At 40.7% G+C, this 22,220-nt stretch overlaps 1 protein-coding gene across 44 annotated transcripts in view; it reads right to left on the reverse strand.

Annotated features, from left to right (window-relative positions):
• Positions 1-968: 968 nt before the first annotated feature.
• The window catches only part of ITPK1 (inositol-tetrakisphosphate 1-kinase), a 154,391-nt gene continuing 133,139 nt past the window's right edge, over positions 969-22,220 (reverse strand). For 28 of the 44 annotated variants that reach the window (XM_086893091.1, XM_086893096.1, XM_086893092.1 and 25 more), the window contains 6 exons: positions 19,711-19,809; positions 17,808-17,848; positions 14,069-14,234; positions 12,608-12,675; positions 10,947-11,109; positions 969-7,445 (listed from right to left, as the gene is read on the reverse strand). In XM_086893091.1, coding sequence (XP_086749217.1) covers positions 7,123-7,445; positions 10,947-11,109; positions 12,608-12,675; positions 14,069-14,234; positions 17,808-17,848; positions 19,711-19,809 — 860 coding nt within the window. In that variant the 3' untranslated portion in view covers positions 969-7,122. Of the gene's footprint in view, positions 7,446-10,946; positions 11,110-12,421; positions 12,491-12,607; positions 12,676-14,068; positions 14,235-17,807; positions 17,849-19,710; positions 19,810-22,220 lie in introns of all 44 variants that reach the window. The other 16 variants (XM_086893085.1, XM_086893086.1, XM_086893090.1 and 13 more) reach the window with 1 other exon arrangement.

Here is a 22,220-nt window from a genome sequence, read left to right on the forward strand (position 1 = left end):
AGGCACTGGGCAAGAGCCTGGCTGGGGAAAGTGCACTGGAGCAAGCTCAGAGTCTTTCAACTCTACCCTGAGGAGATCACACTCTCTTTAACCTCAGGAAAACATGGAGGAACCATAGTGAAACCAAAGGTGTTGTACAGAAACAGTACTAAAAGGTCAATTAGGGAGTTACTCCACCTGGAGAAACCACATTTTACATATTGATCTTCACTTAAATTTTAATTTGAATACTGTATTTTCAATCTGAATATTATATATTGTAAATATATTGTATTTAGAGCTGGAACAGCTTCCCTAGGGAAGCGGTCAGCACCAAGCCTGACAGAGTTCAAGAAGCATTTGGACAATGCTTTCAGGCACATGGTGTGATTCTTGGGGTGTCCTGTGCAGGACCAGGGGTTGGACTCGGTCCTGATGGGTCCCCTCCAACTTGACATATTCCATGATTTAGTTTATCCCTTTTTTTTGTGACAGTCTCTGCCAGTAGCAGCACCTATACAACTCCTTGCAAAGTCAGGCCTGCTTGTCACAATAAATCCACAGAATTTATTCCCACCACGCCTCTACCAAAACAAACAAAAAATCCCCACTAAAAAAAAAACCGACCCTAAACCCAAGAGCCAAACAACCCCCACAGAAATGCATCCATGTCCAGAGTTAGACAAGTTTTTTCACAAAGGATGGCAGCAAAAGACAGAAATAGTCCATACCTGATGCAAAATCAACAAGAGGAAAAATAATGTTACTTGATGGAGCTACTATAAATACTGTCTTTAATATTCAAGTAATTCACAAATATTTGAGACCTTCTTCAGATGGAAAGATGGTGTTCAAGGCCTGAGCGTGGGGCTGCAAACAACTGCACTTGGAAAGGATGTGAACACTGAATTCCCATGAAAACAGGCCTCCCACAATGAGCTGCTCACCTTGCTGCCCTACCCACTCAGAAAGAGGAAGCAAACTAGAACTTGTTATAAGGCATTTATTTTCATTATGTGTTGGAAAGGGACAATCCTCTCTTCAAAACAATTACAGAGATAATGCCACAATACCTACTGCATATTGCTTTACTGTTGAAACCAAAACATTGTCCAAAACAGGTGCTTGGCAAACAAAATGAAAATTAATATATTACCATTGAAATGAATGCTGTTAGATGAAAGCACCATCTCCATTGTCTGATCTGATCAGTCATGCAATTGAAGACGCCAAATAGCAAATATTTTGGGTTTTACAGTAAGCCATGATCTTTTAAGGGTTTATGTAGTTCTATACAAATTTAAGTACAAAATGGGAATTATGTTTCAGAAATCATAGTGAACCAGGCTGAAGCGAATCACAAGACACACTTGTTAACACTGTACAGCTGGATTTGAACACAGATACCAATGAACTTGCGAAACTGAGCACACGCACACAATGGTCCCCGAGATTCAGCCACGCTTGGGTGGGAAGCAGTGCTGGAGACTGAAGGACAATGTCCAGCACTATTCACACCCAGAGGGCCAATTCTCTCACAGTTGTTGGGATCCCAAGGAATTGCTGTTACTCCATTTTAAGAACAACAGTGTTTTTAGTATGTGGTTGTCACAAGGGTATACACAAGCTGTATCAAATATTGAATCAGAAATAAATAATAAAAGATACATCTAACACATCTTTTATTTTTTAATACCTTTTTACAGCATTGACTTTACAAGAGGATAAACAACTCATTTTTAGGGGCTGCTAACATCTTAAACAAAGAAGTCACTATTTTATACTCAACATATTCTCAAACTTTTAATAACTTTATATATGTATATATGACTTTTCACACACACAAAAAGAAGTTAAAATAATTTATATCTAAAACTACTGTGTAAAGAATGAAAGAGGAAATAAAATGTGGGTTTCTTTTAAAATGCTGGAAGAGGAAGACCTGATTTTCATGAACTCCATTTGCTGTTTTAGCTATTTCTGGAGTTTCAAGAGATTTCCTGGCCATAAACAAAAAACTTCCCAACACATCGGGAACCCTCTGCAAACTCATCACATGCTGGGTAAGGTCCCTGCTAATGAGTTAGTATGGGCCACAGGTATCTGCTATCATCAGCCCCAGTGGATTCAGGGTGATAATGATGGAGAGGAAGAAAAGATCACCCCAGATAGCTATTAAAAGCCACAGAGTGAAATTCTGGATAGAGTGAAAAACTGGTATCATGATGTCCACTGGCCAGGATTTTACTCCCAAGCCCTACACTTCTTGCCCTCCTTCTGCATCACAGATAAAGGATGTTCTTCTCTCAGTGGATTTTCAATTTCCACAGGAATGCTGCCTCAAGAGCAGAGTGACGCAGACCCCAAGAGCCACCTGCACACACAGAGCAAAAATGATTCCCTTTGCTTGCTACAAATGCTGTGCTTGTGTTGCTGAGGAATCACTCCAACATCCTGGATCCTCCCAAACTTCAACCATCTCAAGTAACTTTTGTGGCCATGTAAGTGTGACAGAATCCATGGAGGATATGAAACCCATCCACTCAAAAGCTCAAGTGCTGATGACCTGGATCCACATAGGGTGAACAGTGAAAGGGAAGGTAGTAAAGATGTGGAAAATACTTTTCTGAAAGTTACATTCCTTTGAAATAGATATTAAAGCAATATTACAAATAAAATCAACAATGTGTTCTGCAATGGTATGTCCATTTTTCTATGAAAGCGAGAGGAGATTATATTAAAGGAAATACTTTAATCTACACAAAGCATTTTCACATATTCCTAATTAGAAAACACACTCCATAAAGTAATTGTATATGGAATACAGAAATCAATACATCTCTTACTAAAAAGGAGAGGGGGAAAAAATTAGCAGGGTAATGCAAGTGAACTCTTGCAAGTGTGTGCACGGGGAGACTGCTACAAACTCAGACTCTGTTCACTGAAGAAACAAAATCCAGATTTTTCTGCACAGCTGTGGAAAGCAAGACTACAAGCTAGTGTGGGAAAGCCTGACTCACTCGTCACTGCTGCCATGCAAAGCCTTGAGAAGTCTGGATTTTTTTAATTGAATGAAAACAATAGGAGCATTTTTCCTGTTTTGCTCTTTTTTGCCAGGCAACTCAAACACCTCTTGCCCTATTTATTCTGTTGCCTTTGGACTGTGTTCTGCCTCTATATTATCTAACCACTACTCCACGTTCCCTGGCTGGACAGTGACCACAGTTAATCTAGAAAACTTGAGGCTTTATCTTGAGCAATCCTCGTTACCTTCTGATGCCTGTGGGTTGGGTTCGTGGCTTGTAATCATCTACAGTGAGAACAAATTAAACTGGTAGATTTCTGTCTGTGTAACCTGCTGCAGATCTCCTCTGCAGAAACATTGTCACATTGTCAATGGAGATCTTTAAACAGCTTTAACATTACAACAGTCTGAATAGCAATAATAAATCTATCCTACCTACCAACCAGCCCATTGATCGGCTCCTCAGCACAAAGGTTGCACAGCCAGACACTTCAAAGGCAAAGCATCACTGGCCCAGTGGTTCTGCATTACACAAACCACAGGTGCTAGCACTGATGCTGATGGTTTCGTTGCATTTCTGCAGTTGGCTTTCACATAATCATCAGGATGTTCTGGCACAGGCTATGAAGTCAGGCACAATGTGGCCAAGTCAGCTAGAGGGGGAAGAGGGTGACTTTACACAGGCAGTGGTAATACCACTCAAGTTCTCTTCAACAGGGAAAGACCTTCACCTGTTGAAGCTAAGTGTGTAATTACAGTGGAAACCAGAGTCTCATCTCCACCATGCTGACACAAAACCTGGAGAAATTCCAGTCAAGCTAATGGTATTCTTGTGGATTTCAAACAGTGAAGCAGAACAGTAAAAAATCCCTAAAACGCTAACTGGTGACCATGTAATTTTAATACAATTGCTCCCATCAGCATAGTAACAGCTATGCCTCTGAAAACACAGAAGAACCTTTTTCTAACCCACAATAAAAAGAATTCAGACATTTTGGAAAATCTCAGATTGTCTGCAATTTTAAGAGCAAGGGCATTCTGGTATGGTCTAATGTTACTATACTCCTCTACTTTTACAAAGAAAGACAAGACTATAGAATATTAACTAACTTACTGTGAAGCTATCTTAAACCAAAACTATCCTGAACTTGCCAAATGAGGCAGCACTTCAGAAAAGCACTTTAGCACAAGCTTAATAACATACTCATGCTCAAACGTTTTGCAAGAATGTAATTGTATGTCTGGATACTCAGTTACAAATTGGTCTCCCAATTTGCCCCTGTGATTTAGCAACATTCTAGTACACAAGCCATTACCTTAATTTCTGCAAGGAAATATAGTAGTAGAGCAAATGCATGGTAATTTATGTCAAAACTCTATTGTAATGCCACATCACAACAGGTACCTGCATAACTGCACCTGGTAAATTAAAGTGATACCGATACATTCGATAAATAAAAAATAAATTACAGACTATGGGAAAAATGTCACTGATCACACCAATGACCTAAACTTGTTTTCTAGTTACTGCCAAGGTCTGGAGTAATATTTAAATATAGTATTTCTGCAAGCATTTAGAGAATTACAAAATAAACTTCTAACAATCATTTGTAAACAAGTTTAAAATGCACAATTATATTTCAGTAGTTTATTTTGGAGAAAAAAGCAGTGCAAAATAGGCCAACCAAAATTCAGAAGGCAGCCAGGAAAATAAAATTCTTATTTGATGTTCTAACTAGGAAACAGCATACAGACATTTCTATTGGATCCAACACTCAGATTCATGTAAACATACTTAGTTTGAAAGGTCTTGAGTTAGTAACTCAGTTCTAACATAATTGCTTCATACCCACCACCCAGTAAAGAAACAAAACCCAAAACCCCAAAAAAAGCCCGAGCCATTGTAATAAAGGGAGCAATAGGCAAGTCTACAAACACTCCACCAGCTGGTTACAAGACAGTACCATACAAAAATATGCACTGGCAAGTTCCTTCCTGAGGGCATCTTTTGTTACACATGTAACATGAAAACACTTTTTATTTTAAACAAACAAAAACAAACCCCAAGCTATAGATGTCAATTTTATTTTAGTCATGGCTTTATGAAAGGTTTGGTCTATCAGGAATACTTTTATAAACCCTTACCTATGTACATCTGACTCACTTACACCACAGCCATCCAACCTGTGAGCTGCAGACAACACAGGATCCAGCAGCCCCAAAGCACACAAGGGTTGTGAAGCGTGCCCAGCTCAGAACTGATCTGCAACACTTGAGGAAGCTGGCTGTGCTTTATGTACACTTTGGAATCTGACTGATACCATACTCATAAGGTTCTTCCAGTCCCTATGGAAATATTTTGAAGTTAGTAATCCCTCTAGAGGTGGAATCATCATCCATTGTGTAAATCATCCTGAAAAATTCAATCCTGGCTACAGGAAATTCCCAAGAATGGCATTTTGGAAGACCAATCTCTCCTACAGAAAAAGCATTGTTTATGTAAAAGAACTGCTACATAACACTCTTCAAAACTTTTTCCCCTCTAGGACTGGTACCATCAGGTAGGGCAGTGACATCTCTGACAGTTTAATCCTCTCTCCACGATCAACCCAGGCTTTAAGTTCTAGACCCTTTCCTTCTGAGTAGCCATCTAACACATGATACTAACCAAACTGGTATTAAATGCTGCAGTGACAGATGCTTTATGAACATGTGCTATAGAAGAGACAGAAATTCCTGTATTTGCAAGCTAGGAGCTTAATTAAGGAAATTTTATCACCACCCTTCTTAAATGTATTTTAGGGCTAATAAGGGAAAGAAAAGGCCACTTTCTACCAAAATAGTGTTTCTGTTCTTAGCACTTGGATAATTCCAATATAGTGTTCAGAACTGGCAAAAGTTGCCGGAATTCTCAACAGCAGAAGATACTGCCATACTAGAATATATCTCAAGAGATACAACTTGGCTGTGCTATAGTTTACAAATAGTATAAAGCACTGTTGTAAATTACCATATGGCCTTGCCTGACAGCTTCCAACAAAGTAAGAAAAGGGGTCTCAAAGCTAGAGCTGTCCTGCACTTCTACCTTATATGAAGACACACAATTTTGTTTATGTTTTACAGAAAAAAATGCACAACAACATGGATCTGTGGAAGGCAGCAACTGTGTTACCCTCAGGATATGCAGATCAGGTGTGCTGCTCCAGGGAAAATGCACAGCTCTGCCAGCGTTTTCCCAGAGCTGTCCCAGGGTCCTCACAAGTGCGATGGAGGGAGAATTAAACTCCCTACTGAGAAGAGCTGTTTCTATTAACTTTTCTAGGATTTCAGCACTAGCAGACAATTGAAAGCATGTTATTTAATTTACTAAATGACTCAAATACTGGCACCCTCTCTGGGAGAAATGTGTTGCTGTTGGCAAGTATGGTTAGAAGCTGATTAGAGCGAAGCAATGAGGCCTGGGGGGAGAACTGCAAAGCTGGAACAGGGGTGGTCACCTCAGTTCTGTGCCCTGAATAAGCAGGCTGCTCTGTCCTACTCAAAGTGCAGCAGCTTCACAGCGAGCTACCTGCCAACTGATCATGACTGGTCAACGTTTCAAGAGATTTGGTTTAGTGATACTGAAGTTGTCTTAGCTTTCTTATGCAATGGCCTACCTGGAAAAAAGAGGAACGGGGAGTTTTTTAGGCAAAAACCTCTAGCACTGTTACATTCAGACACTGCATTTCAACATTATTATCTTCTTAATACCATGAGGTCTGATTTTAAAATGCTGGTCACCAGTGATTACAAAGAACAATAGAAATGAAAGAGCAACCCTCCCACAATGAAAGGACTAGTGTTAAAACACATGTGTGTGTAAACTCACTACAGATTTGCAACTGGAATCTGATGAAATGGATTTGGATCACTTTCTTGCTCTTCCCCTTTCAGTCCGTTTCATCAGCAAATTAGGTTAAATCAAATGGAAAGTTTTTTTTATTTTGATTTTTTTTGTGTCGTGTTTTATGTTGGGTTTTTTTTCTATGTTTTTGTCAATTGTATTGTTAAAGCCTGATCTGGTTCTGGGACCACAATTTGTATCCCTGGGGCTTTTTCTCAGTCCATAGCATTGGAAGTTATTGAGAAGAAGCTTTTGTTGCCAATGTAGCGACGCAGTGCTGCTGGAAGCTGGGGGACACTGCTGAGTTGCAGCCTAGTCTCTGGTGTTGCAGTTTTACTGAGCTGTTGGTCTCGTTCTCCACAATCCAGGAGGAGTCTTTTCCCATGACGCTGAGACAGCCTGTGCTAGCACAGCATATCCGCTCGTCCATGATCCCACCGCTCTGCTCTGCCAGGAGCTTGCTGCAGTTTAGCTGGGTCACCTCAGGTACCTGACCCTGCAGGACAGCAGCTATGTGGTTCAGCAGATCTGTGAAAAATTCAGAAACACCCTCGTAACCTGAAAAGAGAAAAAAAGAAGAAGAAAAAGGCAATTAAGTAATTTCCTTAGGTTCCTTGAAAGTCTTCTTTTCACAGTTTGGTTCTTAGAGTGTCCTTGCCCTCCACTGATTATAAAAAAGCTGATATAAAACGGATAAAAAAAAGGTTTTCTCCATGACATCATTTTAAGTGACAGCAGAAGCAGATTAGCATAAAGAGGAACAGACTCTTGCAATAAAGAATAAAGTATTTTTCCAATGAGAAAAACAATTGCCTTTCAGATTTGCTGCTTCTTTTTACTCCCAAGTATATATACGTATAATATATATAATTACATATAGTATATGTAGTTTTAGGTATATTCTATCATTTGTTGCCAAGCCCAGGCTTTTTTCTAAGTTACAAACTCTCTGGTGTAATGTTGATCTTTTCCATACTATTTCCAAGTTTACTATGGAAAGTAGCTCTAATTCAGAGTTTCCTTGAGGGTCTGGACCCTCTCCAGAATTTGCCCAGCAATACCCTCAGTTAGGGAAACCTCAGAGGACAGCAGGGCTGGCTTTATACCCTACAAAAAAGGCAGCTTCCCACTGAGCAAGAAGCAATGCAATGCTTGTCTAACCTAAGCTAACTTGACACTTAAAATGTGTTTGCTGCTATGTCTGAAAAAACACCCGAGGGACAGGAAATGTATATCAATGATATAGTATTTGATAGAAACATCAGTCATTTATTTTGGTACTGAAACCACCTTTCTGCATGTTAAGTGATTCCAGACAATTTACAATGCAGTTTAGTAACAACTTCCCTGGTTAAAACAGTTGCTCAAATACCAGTAGACATGACATTTTTGGTGACACAAAGAGTGACAGGTGTACAGAGCTTCTGGGTCTATTTTAAACACTGTGCTACAGGCACAGTTTTATCATTGCATTTCATTTTAAAATTGAACCAGACATGCAACATATGGGTACAATGTCCTGAAATAGATCTTAGCTGCTACTGCATTACCTAAAATTGTTATCAGTTTGCTTTAGTATTAGAGGTGACATATGACATTCAGTGTTATTTAATTGCTATAAAATGTCTATAGAAGTATTCCAGAAGTGACCTGATATTAACACAGGAGGCTGAAGCAATAAGTAAGTTTAAAAGACCCATGTGAATAGCACACATTCACAAAGCAGCACATGAGCAGAACCAGAGACCACAAAGTAAACGCATACTTTAAAACAGTTTTAGTGAGGTAATCACTGGGCAGAAAAGCTCCTCAGATCCATAATTAATTTAATTTTTATTTCCATTCTCCTGTAAAGACCAACTTCCTTAGGCAATAAAAAAAGCAACTTCCTGGAAAACATGAAGTAAGACTATAATTACACCTATAATAAATGTGTGGATTTTATAGTGTATTTATAAGCTATATGTCAACCAATTAACTCTTATTTGGGCTGCTAGATTATTTTGGATTTTATTGCACTTGGTTCCAATTCTCCTGGATACTTAATAGGTCACACAAAACATCAGCAATGTGAGACAGCAGCTCACAGTTTTCTGTTCTCAGAGGCCCTTGAAGGGATTCACCAAACCAAGCTCCCATTTCAAAACACCAAGTTTCCCAGTGCCCCACACAATAATCCACAGGTCAGCAGGGGGAAACTAGGACTCCTAGGGGTGGCCATGGAAGTCAGAACAGGATCTCCACCCCTTGGACAGAAGTGCTTGTTACACTTTCTTGCTTATGTAAAAGCCATGGGATTAGCCTTCAAATCTACTCAGAGTGCTTCAAACACCCCAGGAATAAGCCATCTCCATAGTAACAGCTTTAATATTCAGTGAGGAGATCCATAGTACCCCAGAGTCTAGTACTGTGTCTGCTCACTGAAAACAAACTAGCCTTGTAGGAGGGCACCTAGCAAACTCACAAAGAAGTTGCTTTAAATATTTAATAGGAATAAGATGGCCAATTACTCTGTCCTGAAATCAGCAGATGTTAGTGAAAGGAAGCTGTATGTAATAGGCAGGCTCTGTCTGTGCAAGCCCTCTGCACACTGGGTGGAAATGCCCAGGTAATTTTGCCCAGTCACTTAGAAGAAACTTCACAAACTTGTAAAAAGGAAATACAAGGAAGGGAGGAAGAGAATTAGCTGTCTCAACCTGTGGTTCACAGGACACCTGGGAAGGCTGCAAACTGTGGGTATTGCCTCACTTGATTCACCCAGGGATCCTGTTGGCTTCTCAAACTAGTCAACTGTGGGACACTGTGCTGCAATGACCAAGAAGTGCAGATTAAATGACACCTTCAGAAACTACTGGCAGTGAATTTGGGATTCGTGTCACACAAGGAATCAGTGGGAGGATATAAATTTTGCATGCTTAAAACATAACTTACATGAATCGTGCTGCAGCAGGTGTTCTCCTAGCACTGCCCACTTAAAACAATTTTAGAAACGCCTGTCTACAAGATGCCTGAATTTTGCTATACTGAGAACAGTCTCCAGAGTCCTCAGGCTGAGCATGGATGATGTCCACCCAGAAATGCATCTGAAAACAAGTGCCCACCTCTGCAAGCTTTGGTGGCAACAAGAAATGGCTATAAGCATTTTTAAGCTAGCATTACAGATGCTACCTGCCTAATTTTTCAGAGACTCTCCCTGATCTGGCACACTCTGCTTTTCTGCATCTTCTTCTGGTCAGAGAGAAATGGACAGCCCATATCCTGCATTTACAGCGATGTTTTTACACACACATAACGCACGTTCAGATTTGATGCTCCCAGCTACCAGACAGATTCACCAGAGCCAGCAGTTCACCTGCACAGTGATAGCCAGCAGCTGCTAGGGCTGGGTGAGCTCAGCCACAACCACAGGACTGCAGGCTATATGGAACCTTCGCTCTCACTTACCTGAGGTCAGACAAAACTCCCGCATGCTATGTGACTGGGCCTACAGACACACTTACAAAACCTGCAAGGACACTACCTCTCTACATCAACTTCAGTGCAATTACAATTTTATCATCTTCAGATTCCTGGTATTGCTTTTGTGCACAAATGTCTTTTTGTGGGGAATCAATTTGCACAACAAGAAATTTTCAAGGGAACAGTTTGTTGCTTCCACCTCCTCAATTTTTTATAATGGCCCAGGGTCTCAAAAAAAAAAAAAAAAGAGTAATCTTTAAAGGCTCTCCTAAAATAGAATTCTTTTTATTTCAGAATAGGCTCAGAAAGGCTAAGTCCCAGCACAGAGTCCCACACTGCAGTTCTTGTTTCCCTTTGCACAGAAGGGCACAACAGCTATGTTACAACTGGCCACTAAAATCTGACCGTATCTCCAAAGAGCTGATACTTCAGTTGCAAATTCCATATCTAGACTGAAGTTCTTCCCTTCCCAGACTGAGCTGTATTTGATCTCAGAACCATCTGGTTGCTGCTGTCCCACCTCTAGCCTGGGAAGCAATGATATGAGACAACAGCAGTAAAACTTGCTCCACAGAGCAGGAGTGGAAAGGCCTTTCTTACCTGGGAATGCATTTATATCAATTACTGCATGCTGCCCAGTCTGATTGTTAATGATGATATCAATTCCAAAGAGGGAAACTCCCAGAGCTTGCCGCAGCGCTTTAGAGATTTCCCGGATGACGTCGTCATTTGGCCGCTCAAATACTCCTTCAATTTTATCCAGCTACAATGGAAAAAGACACATTACTAAGGGACTCTGGAACAGCCTTTTCAGTGGAAAGATTGATTTTCATAAGTTTCCAGGTGCATATCCACCAAATCTAATTGCAAAGAACCAGTGGCATGAAACCGAGAAAGACACCAAAGAGAAACTGCTTTCATAATTCAAAAACCTTCCTAAATTGGAAATTCATCTGCTCTAAAACATCTAGCTCTTCCTCTTCATATTGGTGCAGCTATAGAAGCAAAGCAGTGTAGAAATGAATGGAGAATCAGACTCATTATTTTAAGTACTAGATCTACACTTTAAAAACATATACAGGTGGCATATTTAACCCTGTCCTGCAGAAGTTCTGGCTAGCATTATTATTTCAGTGTAGATCAAGGTCTATGTTAAAGGGCTGACAGGACAGATTCTTACTGTTAGTTTAATCTGAGTTATATAATATAACTAATCTGATATTTTAAGGGCAGAGCATACCTTTTATGTGGGTTTTCATGCAAAAATTATTTTATTAAGTATTTATTAAAATGAGTGACTCAAGTTAGTTATGACTGGAGGATGCACTTTTCTTTGCTTTTTAAACAACATGTTACACAGTGGAAGTATGCTGTTATGCCCACAGAAGCATGACTGGAACAAGTATTTGTATGAGTGAGATAGCAGGTAAACCACAGGAACATACTCTCTGAGTCTGAAAGTAAATTTTCAGTAATGGCTTCTCCCTCAAACCACAAAAGACTATGAGCACAAAAGGACTTATGACTAGCACAATTACAATTTTAATATTAAGCATGCACACAGTGTTGCACACAAAATTAAAAATCAAATATGAAACTAGTCCCCAGCAGAGCTTGTGAAACAGAAAAGAATCCCAAGACTCAAGAGATTGAAAGGACCCAGTGCTGTAAAGTGACTTTCTCAGTAGCTGAGTGCCCAAGAATTTTTTAGGATTCATATGCCCAAATCTTATTAGAAGGAGTGGTAATGCTAATATGAAACTATGCAGTGTGCTGGCACTGCTGGTCTTGAAGGACACCCAGAAATGGTCCCATGGTCACAGCTCAGGCATGCTCACATGGCAGAAAACTACTGGCCCTCTGTGGCCTTGTGCCAACACAATTTCTATGCTTTTAATTTTCACTCTTTGTCTTTCCTCACAGAACTGAGTCCTAGAAGGATAATTTATGCTTATTAATCTCTCTGGACAGGAAAAAGCCAGGTGTTTGCATTCAGAACCTCCTTCTTCCCTTTGCCTAGATTAGCCCTGGGTAGTTTGGGAAGCAGCAAATCCCTGCTACAAGCTCTTCCTCACCGGAGCTCGGTAAGGAAAACCAGAGGGGGACACAGTCATGCTGGTTCGTGGTACCAAACAGACCTCAGCCTGCAACACAGAAGCAGACAGCTTGTGAAAGAGAGTCACTAGCTACTAACACTTCCATAAGAAAGAATTAGATAGGTTTTCAGCTGCACCAGAGGGAAAAAGACCAAGTATACTTACCGCTGTTAAGACAGATGAGGACTCTGGTTTGGAAACATTGTGGCTGTTGAAAAATATTGATTCTCTGTCTGCAATTAAAAACAGGTTGTAAATAACTTTATACCAGTTTTAATTTCCAAAGGAATAGTGCAAGGAACAGTAGGTGGCAGTGCAGCCCCATGAATCTCATCCTGGTCTCAACCATCCACCCCAGCCACAGGGCTCTGCTGCCTGCTGGCACTAGGATTTCAGTGTCAAACAGCCACCAGATCTGCTTAACCATCAGGTCTGCCAGGTTCCTGTGGCACAGCCTCCTCAAAGTCTCCTGATGTGGGTAAGGGAGAGAGACACTTACCCTAACAAAACTTATTTTTATGTGGACTTCCAGACAACATTCAAGTCTTACACTAACAGATGAGGCATTAGCTAAAACATTTTAAGAAAGATGCCTTAAAATGTTCCCTTCCAGCAAAAGTATAGCCCAACTGTCCTAACAGTTTATGTGAATGCTTATTCTGTCCTACTTAATAGATCAGGACATAGAGCAGACCTAAATGTAAATACAGGCACACATAGCTACAGACAAGAACTACTAGCATCCTACCACACCAACAAAATACATATTTGTATGTGAAATGCAGTGGTCAGCATACATGGACATACTACAATTAGCAGAGAACACTAAGAAAACTGACAAAAAACTGGCATTTGTTCATTCATCTCCTTTAGTTTGATCCTATCTTTACCTCCTATATTTGTCTGGTTACTATCCGATCACGCTTGCTCCCATCTAAGTGCTGCTAAATTTTTTATGCTTTTGGCAGGTCATAGAATGCAGTTCTCTGGAAAGGAGCTGTTTTCCATGAAGGAAATCTAAGTAAACATTAATGAAAACCCTTCAGTTGTTGCTCTCTAGTTACATATAGAAGAATCACTCTCTTCACTGACAAATCCATTCTTCCTTCTCCCCAACACAGCTGATATCTACAAACCAAAGGACACTTCCCACCAAGATTTTCATGAAGATGGAGGCTCACTTAGGGGAGAGCACAAGTGAACTTTAATTTAAAACACATACATATTCAAGGTAAAAATAGGGAGAGGAAGTGCTGAAATGATGGAATCCAGGAAATTCTCTCCAAAGCACATTTATAAACAAACTCCGGAACAAATGACACATGAACTTACTGTGAAAGGAGATAACTTCTCTCCCTCTCCCCGTTTCCACATGACATAAAACAGTGTCTAACAGGTAAGACTCAGGTTACCATTGCATAAATATTTACTATATGAATGCCATTCATACGTATTCCAGAGCAGGTGAGTTATCTCCCTTCCTATTGAAATACTACAGAAGAAGAAACATGGTCTGTCCAAACCAGCTGCCTTCACTTCAGCAGCTTTTTCACAGATAATTTATTCAGAGATGTTTTCTGCTGAGGCTGCAAGAAAGACATTTTCTTTTCAATCAGTAGAATGTACCTGAGACGCCTGCAGAGAAGTTCTTCAGAGATGGTCTTTTCACCACGGTGTAGGATTCCCCGACCACGAAAACTTTATAGAGCACAGCATTATGATTGATGAAGCTCTGAATGACGCAAGGGGGACGAACAGCTTTGAGGCCTTCCTGGTTGAAGATGATCGCCATCTGGAAACACACACACACATGGCTGTGCACAAGGCTGGCAATAATTTCATGCTTACCCACAACTGAGAAGCAGCAATGGAGAAACATCTACTGGTAGATATATATTGACCATGTATGAATTCCTCCTCTGCATCTTGTTCTATTTCATGGTGTTTCATTTAACTGGCACACAGCTCTGCAAACACTACGGGAAGTAAAGCTTTCATTTTCATCAACATTTTTTTCACAGCTCTTTGCAATTTCATTTGCTGCCTTTAGTTGGGAAGGTACTGCAACTGCAGGTACAACAACAGGGTAAAACATCTGACCAACACAGATAACAAAGTCTGTGCTGAATCCAAGCCTGTATCATGAGAACAATAGAAGGAACAGCTCTATGCACTAACTACATGAATTCTTCCCCACAGCTCTATTCCCTCCACTGGGTTCAGCCCAGTTGCAACAGACTAACCACCAGGGCTTCACCCACACCATCACAGGTCGTTTCTCAGACTCTCATTTCTCAGACTCCTGTAGTTATTACTGCTAACAAATGCTGGCCTATCAATTTTCCTGCTTGGTTTCACCCCATTACTCCAAACAGATAATTCTCTTGAAGGCACTGGAATAAATATGCCAAAAGAGAAGGCATTTATTGGGCCTTATGAATGATCAAATAACTATCTGCACACATGCACAATAACTCAATAGATTAACATTTTCTGAGTTCAAGCCAATGCATGCATTCATCAATACCTACTTGCTGATATTCTTGCTATCTCTATTACACAGAGTGAATTTGTGAGGGGTAACAACCTGTGCAAGAAATTTCTCTAACAGACAAAATCATCCATCAAGATGATTCACAGAAACATCATCATACTTCATTTGTCTTTTACTGGTGGCAAGAAACATTGTTTTCTTCCTCCTCTTGTGTGGATTGTTTGCACTATAGCGTCTACAACATCACACTGGCAAGAACTGTGCTGTTCCTATAGTGTTCTCTTCTACTATTAGTTAATTGATTCCCACAAATAAACATAGAATCAACAGATACAGCCTCTTTTAAAAGTGTGGAAAGCCAGAGTTTATCTTCTCAGCACAGCAGTGACCGTGACTATTGGAAGCTACATGAAGCCTCTCTTGTCCAAAGCTCTGTGCTGGCAGCCCCATGGACTAGCACACAACCCATATAACTCCTGTGGTGTTGCGTTATGCTGGTTCACTGTGATGTCTCATAGTTTTTAACATGCATGAATAGAGCTCCAAGAATTTGCTTGCAGGGTGCACTTGCTCTTTGTCAACTAGCACAGACCTGCTGTGTCTGGCAGTAACGTGGGTACAATACTTGATATCATAATTTCTAAATAGCATTTCTCATTATAAATGCAGAGCTCTTTTGAAGGCCAAGCAAAACATTTACACCAAGAATTTTTACTGACAATGTCCATAAGGAATTCAGTCTCATAAAACATAGTGATACTCTGCCTTTTCCTTCTTGTCTGCTCCAATGCTCAGAAAAAAGAATTCTGGATGCATTTCTTCAGGATATGGGTATCTCATGGAAGCTTTACCAAAGGTTAGTTATGTCCTGAACTGCTGGCAGCCAGGAAGCACAGCTTCCAGCCATCATCTCTGTTCAAGTTTTACAAATGGTGCTGGTAAAATGGGGCAAGTGCTGAGCTGTTGAAGCCATTGCTAGTGCAGAAGCCACGTAGAACTAGGGACACCACAGAAAGGGTGACACCATCTCAGCTTAACAATAGCATGTACTCCCATGAGAACAGTGGAGTCTGCCAGCCTCATCTGGAGAACTCACACACCAAACCCGAACTCACACACCAAACTTAAACTCAAGCTTGCACCTTCAGCTTTCCCTGTTAGCCAGTACTTGAACTTTCTTAACAGCCATCTTATGAAGAAAAGCAGGTTTCTAGTCAGTGCTCTAATTTCAGTGTCAGCTCTGCATTGGAAATACATCCACAAAAAATGAAGTGATTTACCAAAAGCCAGACAAAGAGTCATTAATAAAACAGACAACAATTTCTTGCTTCTAGACCTATGCACCATCTTTTAGACAGACTCTACTGTAAGCAGGTATTTATCCTATGCTTCTTTTGCAATTATTGACCATAAGCAATTCCAAAACAGTTCCACTCTGATCATAAATATAGTTTTAGATCACTCTTGAGAACTCAGCAACTCAAAAGTGACTACTACTATTACTACTACCACCACTACCACTACTACTACTACTATGTAAAGTACTATGCAAGACTTCAGGCTTTTTTCCAGGGGTCCTACTAAGCTCTACTCGTAAGTTCCTGCAATAAAGTGCAAACTATGGCTGTATTTTAGTCTAATTTTTGCTCTGGCAGGAGGCTTGCTGTCTGTACTGTATGAAAGGAGATCAAAGAAAGATTCACCAGGGAAATAAAGTCCAAGTCTAAGTGGACAAGTACTGAGAAGTTCATGCATTTCAGTTTGCAGTTGCAGAGGAACTTGTGACAGAAAAATAAGCAGGAAAATTGAAGTCTTAAATTCATTAAAAATCCAGTCCCCAAGTGTTCTCAGGAATAACAGCAAAAATTTATTGCAGCTGCCCCAGCAAACTAACAGGACTGTCTGTTGGTTTGTGAAATAAGCAAAGTAAGGCCTGCCTAAAAAATTTCACTGCACTTTTAAAAGGAAGCGCTGGTTAGTCAAGATTTCAGCCATAGCCATCCTGCTCATCTAGATTTACAATTTACTTCAGGCTCTTCAGCTCTCAGAGACATTGCAGCAATGTCTCGTAGTGCACGTTTCAAGAGCAGCTGGGAAACCTGGACTGATGGTCATGTTGTTAACAAAGGAAGCCAGGAGTTAGGAGAGCCAGCAGCAAGGGCTGGATTCTCAAAACTCATCTGCAGTAAGCAGGAAGGCAGGAAGCACAAATGGAAAAGAATTAAAACAAGACTCAACTGACTTAAATTTAGAGGAAGCTAGTCTCATAGGTAATGCACTCCTTCCAGGAATATACAACCATTTTAGCTGAAATTGCCTTACAGGAAGGCAGATAAGTTCTACCAGTCCTGTTCTCCCCACAGATCCCACTGTGTTATTACAACTGAACATTGCCTGGAAACCATCTCTATTTGTTACTCCCTCCCCCCCTCAAGGAAAGGAGCCAGCTGCTCCATCTGAAGCACAAACCCACTTCTCATCTGTACCACATATATATTGGAAAAGTAACTTTCTGAGACAAAGACTTTATTTAGTGACCTCTTACCAAAGGAGAGACTGAAAGAGATTTCTTGCAGACAAAGCTGACTGGAGACTACAAACTGCTAGAAGCAACAATATGATAGAAGCTAGAAACTGCTAAAAATAATTTGCATGACAGGAGGTTCAAGTAATATTTAACTTCATTTCAGACTTTTGAAAAAATAATGGTGCAATTAAACATGAGAGAGAGGTGGGAAAGAAAAGTTGTTCGGGCACAGCCCTCATTCTACCCACTACAAGATTGGAAATCACCAGCCAAACCACCACAGGGGGAGTGGGGGACAGGACATGACTGGAAGGGGAATAATACTGCAAAAATTTTAAACTTACCTCATGAGAGTTAGTTCCATGGGCCACTCTAGTTTTACAAACTGGGTAAATAAAAAGAAAAAACAATTTACCACTGAAACAGAGCACACAAACCCTTCATAATCCTGTTCCCACACACTCATGCAAACACTGGAGTCCACCAGACCAAGGCATTGACTGTAACAGACACCAGTGACAGTCTTTGCTTGAACAGTGTCCTCAACCATGGCAAAGCTTGGCTTGCTCCAAGCTCTACTCTCTCGATTCCTCCCTGTAGCTAAGGTGCAAGCATGGATCTTTATTAGAACTGGACAGGGTTGCAAAGCATCAGCTAATAAGTTAGTACTAGTACTAGGATTGCCATCCTGTCTATTCAGAGAGCATTTCCACAACTGTGTAACTTTTTTTTTCTGAGGCTAAAGTTACTTTACAGGTACCACAAAACACCACTGTCCTTAAAACAAGGGAACTGGGACACAGTCGAAACCAACTTATTTTCTTACCTCTCTGTTTTAAGGGAAGAGCAGGTAATGTAATGGGCTGAACCCAACTAAGATAGAACTTATTTTTCACAGGCAACCATAGAGGGAACTGAAAAAGGCAGAAAGCCTAGCAGCTTTTCTTTCTCCTTCACGTTTATCTGCTCTGTATATCAGAGATTCTCACCTCCATCCTGATTAAGAGGTGGAGTTAAACCAGTAAGAGGAAAGAAACAACATGCTCCTTGCTCCTTCTGCTATGAGGCCAGAGAAGAGCTGAAGACCCTAGGACACACACAATGACTAGAGCTGATGTTACTTTTGTGTTAAGCAGAGGAGATGAAAACTTGCAAGTAGCAAGAGGGTGGATGGGACGAGACTTCTTTGCAGATTGTTGGAAGAATCAAATCGCCAGGCAAGAGGACAGGGAGCTATGAAAGGGAGATAAGCTGCACTGGAGTCCAAAATAACTTAGTAACTTGAAATTTTAGAAAGTGGTTTATGATGTCTCACAGACATGCTCTGGAGAGCTGGACCATTTTTAAGAAAAAAATAAAAACAGAGACAAGAAAATGAAGAAACACTCCCCAAATACCAAGATATATTCATTTTCAGTGCTTAACTCAGTGTGTTTGACTCAGACCTCCTGAATATATGCTGCTGACTATTGAGGACAAGTCAGTCTGTACTGAGGGCACTATGTGAAGAGGAGGGTAAAGCCAAAGTACTGCTTCACAAACTACCTTCAGGAGACCTGCCTCGTTTGGGAGAGCGATGGCAGGAGGGCAAAACATGCTTTCTCCATGCGACTTTACCTCTGAACCTTACAAATGAGGCAAGCACCAAGGGAACAAACACCGACTAACGATCCTGCTCACTTTATACTGCAAGGAATCAAATAAAGGAACGAATTAAAGCACAAGCCCCACAATGAAACTTGCTACAAAGCACAAATAGTTCATAGCAGCTGTTTGAGCTGTGGGCCCTTGAAGACTGTTATCTGTGTTAACCCTCTTTCTTTCACCCTCCAAGATTGTATTTGTACCCTAAACCAGGGAAAGGGAGGGGTGGGTGAAAAAGTAGGACAGTCATCAAGGCAGTGATTTTCTCAAGAAAAATAATGAATGCAGCTGGCAGAAGAAACATGTTGCATAAGTTCAGGGCAAGAGGCTAACTTTGTTAGAACTATTAGCATTTCCCAGGACTGTAGCTAAGTGTTGAAAGTAAGGACCATCAATACAAGGCAAAGTAAAATCTGATTGGGAGGGGGTTCGTTCCACATTCCAAGCAGACTGCCTCAGATCATTTGTTTCAGGAAGGTTTTAATATCCTTGACACTTTTAGCAGTGAAACCTAGACTCCTACAATGTTGGCTATGTTTTGGGAGGTGCATGTGCAGTATTTAGAACCTACTAGAAGCACCAAAGAAAAGTTCATGTACATACTGAATGGGAATGCCAGTCCATTCTTCTCTATAAGCTGCAAAGTATCTTCTCCACAGGCACTTGTCAGCTCCATAAAGGGTGGTGAACAGATCCTCTCATCTGCAAGAAAATAAAAAGACTTAAATGAAGATGAGGGGTTTAACTTCTCAGCTGCATCATTACCAGCTCTATCCATACTAACTGCTTCTTGATAGTCAGCTTATATTAAAGCACCCAAAAGAACTGTAAGCCAGGCCTGAATTTGGGTTTCTGGAAACGTTTTAGAAGATGAAAGGCTCAATTTTCAGACAATCTAAATGGCAATATAAAACCAGTATTTTCACAGGCGGCAAAAATGATTACCTGGTTAGGAACATTTAGCTACACAAAACTTAGCCAGTGAGGTGAAAAGCAATTGGGATCTTAGCTCTTAACTTTATGCCTTCAGGCATAATTTTCTAAAGCATTTTACAAAAAAAAGAATGGTCTGCAAATGTGACTAGAATAGGCAGTCTCACAAAGCCTATCTCCTGTAGGGCTCCTCAGGTAGCAGATTCCAGTGTGTATTTACTTCAGACAAAGTGCCAGAACATTCTGCTGTTCACTGGGATGGCTCTGCCATGAAAGCAGTGTTCATTTGGTCTGGCAAAGCCAACCAGAGCACTGCTGAGACACCACCATGTCAAGACTGCTCAGCAAGCTCTGGGTAAAGAATCATGGGAACCATGGTAAAATTTAGCGGAGTGGGTCTGCTCCAGAGTGTTTCTGCCAAAGCTGTGCTTGTTCACACACTGGGGTTGCAGGAGGCCGGAGTCAAAAAACAGCCCTCTTAGTGAGTCAGTAAGTTGACTTGCTCTAGGATGCACTTCATGTTCACTGTAGGAGAACTGAGATGCCCCTGGGAATGCAGCAGGAAAGGCAGAAACCACTGCAGGACTAATAGGACTTGCACATAAATTGCTTAAGAGGGCTGGTTTGCAATTTCAAGTGTACAGAGAACCTTGGCTTCAGCCATAGCTCTGACACAGGTCAGCAGGCCCACAGGTTTTCAGACAAAAGCTGTGTGCACACATGACAATGACAACATTGACTAAGTCAAATCAAGGACATCACACAAATATGAACGACTATTTAAATTACCTCCTCAGTGAGCACAGCATTAAAAATGTACTGCTTTCATGGAGTTTGAGCTGTGGCCAAGTTAACTTGGGAGCCACAAATGAGTTATAACTTGAGTTAGCTGCACAGTACTGAACACAATTCAGAATGGATCTGCCAAGACTTGTTTTTCAGACTTATTTCAAGAGCAAAAGGATGACACCTTCCTCCAAGAAGCAACTGGAGACAAGCACAAATGGTGGAAGCAACTGCCTCTGGCAAACTCGAGTCACAGGTTTGTATCAACTAGCAACTTGCCTTGAAAATAAGCAAAACATGGCTGAACTGAAACAGGTGGAGGCCATGCTGTGCAGATGGTGCAGGAACTGAAAAGTGCAAGTGAACTAAAACCCCAGCAAAGCTTAACATAACTCTGAGACAGCCATGCATTCAGAAATCACTGTATAAACATTGTTTGGATTAATACTTTTCACTTCATTGTAAGTATTTATATATAAAGAAAACTGAATCACTGAAAGTAACAGAGATGCAAAACTCTCTATATTTTGGTACACATATCTCAGCACATCCCCAAACTTTTGGAATGTCTGAGAACTCTGTTCATTAGCGGTGTTGTCACTATAAGAAGTTTTCTGAGAAAAGGCTATTTTCATACATTCTAAACGGAGCAGAAAGATTGATGCTTTGAGGTCAACCTCTACAAAACTAAACAAAACATCCCAGATTTCAAAGCTTTCAATTTTCTGCTATGAAAACAGAAAGCAGCATCCAAAAGTGACAGGTACTGTAATATTTACAAGCCTTTGCCAGAGTCAAAGTTCCTTAGTTGGATGAATTTAGGGAATAAGATTTAGTTTACAGATACTTGGGAACAACTTTAGCTTGGCAGCTCTCCCACCCACACGCTTAAGGCTCTCAAATAACTTTGCCTTGAGAGTGCAGATGCAGAGGAACGTATGGTTCCATCTTGCTTCCCTCTGTTTCCGTCTCATGCAAACAGGAATGGGAGACAGGGAGGATTCAGGGTCCCTGCTGACTACGTGACACTTGCATGGGGAGATGAAGGAACAGGCAAACAGTAATTTCTTTGATTTCTCACTTAGAAAAGACCACCTGGATCAACAAAAAGTAGCAAAGAAGACTCTTAGCATCTCAAAGTGCTCCCACGGAGTTTGTACAGCACTGGCATTTTCTCCACCAAGGAGGCAATTCTAGCCCACTGAAACCTCTAAAACAGACCATTAATTCACAGCCAGACCTAAGGACAAATAAAACCTCACTCAACACAAGATTTCAGTAGAGCCTACAATTAGAAAACTGATGCTCTGAGTTTAACTGCACACACTGAAATTCTAAAGACAGCTGTAGGTTTAAAGAAGAAAGTCCTTCAGCTGCCAGTGATCACCCTCTCC

This window comes from Cyanistes caeruleus, chromosome 6, assembly GCF_971803275.1.
Source record: "Cyanistes caeruleus chromosome 6, bCyaCae1.hap1.1, whole genome shotgun sequence".
Taxonomy (NCBI): domain Eukaryota; kingdom Metazoa; phylum Chordata; class Aves; order Passeriformes; family Paridae; genus Cyanistes; species Cyanistes caeruleus.